The 6497-nt window shown below is 47.7% G+C and overlaps 1 protein-coding gene across 1 annotated transcript in view; it reads left to right on the top strand.

Moving 5' to 3' along the window:
- Positions 1–478: 478 nt before the first annotated feature.
- The window catches only part of MFSD2A (major facilitator superfamily domain containing 2A), a 46755-nt gene continuing 40736 nt past the window's right edge, over positions 479–6497 (top strand). Inside the window, 2 exon segments of the mRNA XM_015830802.1 lie at positions 479–579; positions 3752–3875. Coding sequence (XP_015686288.1) covers positions 479–579; positions 3752–3875 — 225 coding nt within the window.

Genomic DNA, 6497 nt, shown 5'->3' with positions numbered 1-6497 from the left:
GAGGAGGAAGGGAAAGGGAAGGAAAGAAAGAAAGAGAGAGAAAAGGAGGAAGGGGAAGGAAAGGGAAAAGAGGAAAAGAGGAGAAAAGACAAGACAAGAAAGAAAAGAGGAGAAAGGAGAAGGAAAGGAAAGAAGGGAGGAAAAGAGGAGAAAGGAGAAGGAAAGAAAAGAAAAGAAGGGAGGAAAAGAGGAGAAAGGAGAAGGAAAGAAAAGAAAAGAAAAGAAGGGAGGAAAAGAGGAGAAAGGAGAAGGAAAGAAAAGAAAAGAAGGGAGGAAAAGAGGAGGAAGGGGAAGGGAAGGAAAGAAAGAGAGAGAAAGGGAGGAAGGGAAAGGAAAGGGAAAAGAGGAGAAAAGACAAGGCAAGAAAGAAAAAAGAGGAAAGGAAAGGAAAGGAAAGGAACGGAACGGAAAGGAAAACCAAAACCTTCGGGCACGGAGATCAAGTGGATTAATCGGAGCCGATCCCCTGGGTTTGCCAATGGCCAAAGGAGAGGGAGCGGAAAGCGTCTCCTCGGCTGGCCTCTTGCAACCGAGCATCTTAAAACCGGAGGAGCTGATCCGTTCCAAGGTAACGCCAAAGTCGAGCGGGCGGGCCAAGGCGAAAAGAGGCGGTGGGGGGAGAGGAAGAAAAGTTAACGAAGGCGCGGAGGGGCTGGAAACCGCGCGCGAAGCTGCTTCTGCTGGGGAACCGGGCAGATTTACTCCCGAGGAGGCACGGCTAGAAATAGCCGGCCGATCCACGTGCAGCCCGGGCAGCCAGTCAGTCGGCCGGGGGGGAGGGAGGGATGGGGGGGGTGTCCCGAGAGACCCCGAAAGTCCGGAATGGGTCTGGGGTACGGGCGCCGCTCGCCTGCCTCCCCCTCCTCCCAAGCAGAACCGGGAGGGCATGAAGCGGCCCCTCCCCAAAATTACAACGGCTCTCCTGGAGGCGAAGTTCGGTGGCCCCCTCCGGATCGGGGCGGAGGTGGGTGGGTGGGTGGGCGGGCGAGCCTTCCTTATAAGGCCCGGAGCCTTCAAATTCGAGCGGGCTCCGGGGCGGTGGGGGAAACCACCATGGCTCTGCGGCGGACGATGGCCGGCCCCTGGCGCTTGGTCAAGGTGAGTCCGCTCCGACGTGTCGGACGTGTGAACGGGGCCACGGGGGGAAGCGAAGGGGGCCGGCAAGGAGAGGGAACCCCCCCCCCCCATCCGCCTCTTGCAAAAAGAGCCACCTGGCTTTGGGCGAGTCAGCCTTGGGAAGTTGCACTCCGGTCGTTACGGGGCCTCGCGCGGTTCAAGTTCATTCATAAATGGGAAGAAGAAGGCGCACCCGCCCCCCTTTGGGCGACTTCCTCTTTGGAGAAAATGCATAAATAAAGAGAGGAAAGCGCTCTCTCTCACACGCCTTGCAGCCAAGGGAGATACGCTTGGCTTGTTTAACCCCCCCCCCTTTAATTAAAAAAATAATAATAATGGGGAAGGGGGCAGACTTTCACCTTCAAGTCTCTTTTCCCAGCCTCGTGGCGGTGTGTGCGCGCGCGCGCGCGCGTGTGTGTGCGTTTCTGCCTCTTTAAGAAGTGACTTTAGGAAGTGGCTGTTTCAGAAAGGGGTGTGTGGGGGGGTGAGGTTTTAATGCGAGGGTGTCTGTTCAGGGTTTGGCTTCCCTCGTAAGTGTTGTGTACTCCGAAGGATCATCACAAACACACTGGCTGAAATCACAGGAGGGGGGGGTGTTGGTTGAGAAAATCTTAGTCCATTTACAACACTCAATCCATGCTACTGTGCATTATTTTGAAAGAGTTTGTAATTCTTGATTTAACTAGGCTTCTTTCCCCCCCCCCCCCCCTGAAATTCAGCTCGGTTTTTACTACTGAAAAAGCATGGGCTGGGTGACCGGAATGCCCGGATTCTTAGCGTCAGGTGGGAACTCACCCAGGTGTGAGAATGCGAGCCTGGCACTTCGAGTTCTTGAAAGAATGAATGAATTCGGTGCTGAAAACCGTGGGATAGCTCTCTTAGCCAGTTTCCGGCTCTGACCACGATGGCCAGTAAACAAACCTTAAAGGGCAAGGAATATTTAGTCTCTGGCTTCTCTCTCTCAGATGTCTGTTGAAGTCCGGCTGCTTCCTGAAAAAAACACCTTTGAGACTTCTCTTAGACTTGATGTTTCTCATTTGTAACCTGAGCATTGGAATGGTGGCTGGATTTTGATGAATGGCTCTTGTCAGGTGGTTTTAGGGTGACCACATTGTGGCTTAAGTGAATGGCCTGTTGCACACAAAAAGGCTAAACAAGAGCTGGATTCACCAAACCGTTGAATGTCCAACTGCCACTTTAGTCTAGCCTTGCAAACGTGGCCACTGTGTATGGCTTGATCTTGGGGTAACCATGGAATGTAAGCCAGGATTCAGGGCATAGCACTTGGCTAGGCATTAGGGTACCTACCCAATGTTTTGAATTTAAATACCCATTCAGCCTTAGCTAGCATAGCCAGTGGCAAGAGAACGCAGGACTGTATCCAAAACACCTGGAGAACATCAAATTGTCCACCTCTGATTAAAGAATAGTGTGAGGATAGTCTTTGTGTCTGGAGGTTCAACTGGAAGATCCCACTGTTTTCTCACTTGTAACATGCTTTTTCAGTAGTAAAAACCGAGCTGAATTTCAGGGGGGGAAAGAAGCCTAGTTAAATCAGGAATTACAAACGCTTTCAAAATAATGCACAGTAGCATGGATTGAGTGTTGTAAATGGACTAAGATTTTCTCAACAAACCCCTCCCCCTCCTGTGATTTCAGCCAGTGTGTTTATGATGATCCTTCTGAGTACACAACACTTGCATTTATCAATCGGTTGGATTGGGTGTAGTGATTACCGCAACTTCCTAGAGATGATGCACATTTGCTGTGTTCACTCAATACACATAATCAACTCTGGTAAAAAAAATCCAGTGGTGTGCAAAACTCAGCTTTAACTTCTTTGATCGGATCCGAGGGGGGGAGGGGTGGGAGAGGACCTCAGAGCTGAATAATTTAATGCAACATCTCAACATTTTCAGTGCTAATAATTATTTTTTTTTTCAAATTTTTATTAATTTTCAAATAAACAAATTCTAAATACAAATATGGTGTACATTAATTAAAAAAAACATATTAAACATAATCAGTGCTAATAATTATTGATAGTGCTTCCAGAGTTTGTTTGGATGAAGGGGGAGGGTGTTACGGAGATAAACCCTGCTGGCACTGGGAAAAAGGCGTTTAATTGGTTTTTCACCCCAATTGGGGGCAGAAAGCGTGAACAAGCCACTACTTTTTGTGAGCCAGCTTCCATTATCTGTCCTTGGTGAGATTTATTGCCCATTTGAGCTGGGATATTTGCAAAGGGTGAGCTAAGAAAGTTGTTGCTATAACGTAGGAGTGATAAATACCTTGGGAAGATACGTGCAGTTGCTAAAGATTCTGGAAAGTTATGCAAAATTCTCCCTTTCTAAAACTAAGTACAGACCAAAGCACTTGGTCAATTTCTTGTTCAGTGTATTGTGCGAATCCAGAAAATACGTTAATTCCGTAAACTGTGTTGGCTGAATTTAAAGATGGATTAAATTTGTGGAGTATAGACCGGTATTTCTCATCCTTGGTATTTTTAAGACATGTGGACTTCCAACTCCCAGAATTCCCCAGCCAACTTCCTGTTGCCAAGGCTGAGAAAAACCGATACAGAGTGAGTCCTTATGGTGCTTTGATCCTTGCTTCCAAATTCTCTTTTCCAGAGAGAAAGCAAAGCTAAGCTATCAATATGCAGCAAAGTGTGTTATGCCATCGGTGGAGCACCCTATCAGATCACTGGCTGTGCTTTGGGATTCTTTCTACAGATTTACTTACTGGACGTGGTGCAGGTAAGCCCTAACTGGCCTCTTTGAAGCTGGGTGACGGTGGTCAGACCAAGACTTATTTGTTGGGACTTGTGTTGGATTCAACTCTAGGTTGAGCCCCTTCCACAGATTTGCACCCAATATAAATTTTCTTTAAGGGCTGTTTTCTTTGGTTTAGAGCAGTGATGGCGAACCTTTTAGAGACCGAGTGCCCAAAAACTGCCCCCACTCCACCCCCTGCCCCGCCCCGTTCCGCCTCCAATCCCCCGTTCTGCCCCGCCTGCCCGCAGGGCCACTCACCGCCTCCAGGGCCCGCCACAGATCGCCCAGGCAGCCCAGCAGCGCTATGGCGGTCACGCCCTCTGCCCACACCCTGCAGCATCAACTGTGCACGATGGGGTGTGAGGGCAGAGTCTTGTCTACGCTGCCTGGCTGCCATGTCCTTGGCTGCACTGCTCCGCATGGGCCACGCTCAGGGGTGACTTTCCTTCAGGGGGGCTGCTGGAGAGGAGGGGGTCACAGGGGAGGCGAGGCTGGGGCAACGGCACGTGTGCCCACAGAGAGGGCTCCGAGTGCCACCTCTGGCACCCGTGCCATAGGTTCGCCACCACTGGTTTAGAGTTCCCCAAAGCTTCTGTTTCCATGCAGAATTTCCTACATACTCCACTCTATGTAGAACCTTAGCTTTTTAAGGAAGCATCTCTTCTGGTTTCTGCTTGAGATGCTCGCTTCCTATACGGAGGTACTTTCTTGATGCTCTTTCGGATCTGGTCTCAGCGCTGTGTCCCTCGTACCATACCACCCCCTGGACAGGCAGCCCTCCTTCAGGCAACTCCTTATTGAGCTCAGGATCCAAGGGCTTCTGCAGGGCTGTGTAAAGATAGTCCTTGACTTACTTACTTTCTATCTAACAAAATGAAATTCAGTGGTGAAAAAAAGTAAGGTTCTACATTTAGGCAAGAAAAACCAAATGTACATGTATAGTATAGGGGGTAACTTGCTCAATAGTAGTAACTTTTAGAGGGATCTTGGAGTCCTAGTGGACAATCACCTAAATAGGAGCCAGCAGTGTGCTGCAGCTGCCAAAAAAGCCAACACAGTGCTGGGCTGCATTAACAGAGGGATAGAATCAAGATCACGTGAAGTATTAATACCACTTTAAATGCCTTGGTAAGGCCACACTTGGAATACTGCATCCAGTTTTGGTCACCATGATGTAAAAAAGATGTTGAGACTCTAGAAAGAGTACAGAGAAGAGCAACAAAGATGATTAGGGGACTGGAGGCTAAAACATATAAGGAAAGGCTGTTGGAATTGGGTATGTCTAGTTTAATGAAGAGAAGGATGAGGGGGGACATGATAGCAATATTCCAATATCTCAGGGGCTGCCACAAAGAAGAGGGAGTCAAGCTATTTTCCAAAGCGCCTGAAGGCAGGACAAGAAGCAATGGATGGAAACTGACCAAGGAGAGAAGCAACCTAGAGCTAAGGAGAAACTTCCTGACAGTTAGAACAATTAACCAGTGGAACAACCTGCCTCCAGAAGCAGTGAATGCTCCAACACTGGAAGTTTTTAAGAAGAGACTGGACAGCCATTTGTCCGAAGTGGTGTAGAGTTTCCTGCCTGAGCAGGGGGTTGGACTTGATGACCTCCAAGGTCCCTTCCAACTTTATTATTATTATTATTATTATTATTATTATTATTATTATTATTACTTATGACCCCAGTCGGGAGCATAATTTCTGTTGCTGAGCAAGGCGGTTGTGAAGTCTGTCGTGCCCAGTTTTATGACCTTTTTGCCACAGTTGTTAAGTGAATCGTGCAATTGTTAAGCGAATTGCACAAATTACACAGCTTCCCCCATTGACTTTGCTTGTTGAAAGCTGCCTGGGAAAGTTTAAAATGGCAACCAGGGCCAGTCGCAACCGTCATAAATGTATGGCCTTTGCCAAGGGCCCAAATTTGGATCATGGGATGTTGGGGACACTGAAGGGGAGCGTAAGAGGCGAGGACTGATTGCACCTCACTTTATTTTCAATGCCATTGTCACATGGTAACAATGGTTCAAAGGAATGGTGGTCCATCGAAAACTACCTGTCACAAATGGGCCCAGTGCAGCTNAAGATGTTGAGACTCTAGAAAGAGTACAGAGAAGAGCAACAAAGATGATTAGGGGACTGGAGGCTAAAACATATAAGGAAAGGCTGCTGGAATTGGGTATGTCTAGTTTAATGAAGAGAAGGACGAGGGGGGACATGATAGCAGTATTCCAATATCTCAGGGGCTGCCACAAAGAAGAGGGAGTCAAGCTATTTTCCAAAGCACCTGAGGGCAGGACAAGAAGCAATGGATGGAAACTGACCAAGGAGAGAAGCAACCTAGAGCTAAGGAGAAACTTCCTGACAGTTAGAACAATTAACCAGTGGAACAACCTGCCTCCAGAAGCAGTGAATGCTTCAACACTGGAAGTTTTTAAGAAGAGACTGGACAGCCATTTGTCCGAAGTGGTGTAGAGTTTCCTGCCTGAGCAGGGGGTTGGACTTGATGACCTCCAAGGTCCCTTCCAACTTTTTTTTTTTTTTTTTTTTTTTTTTTTTTTTTTTTTTTTTTTTTTTTTTTTTTTTTTTTTTTTTTTTTTTTTTTTT

This window comes from Protobothrops mucrosquamatus, unplaced genomic scaffold (assembly GCF_001527695.2).
Source record: "Protobothrops mucrosquamatus isolate PMUCROS unplaced genomic scaffold, P.Mucros_1.0 scaffold_250, whole genome shotgun sequence".
Classification (NCBI taxonomy): Eukaryota; Metazoa; Chordata; class Lepidosauria; order Squamata; family Viperidae; genus Protobothrops; species Protobothrops mucrosquamatus.
This window is presented reverse-complemented; position numbering and strand designations above follow the sequence as displayed.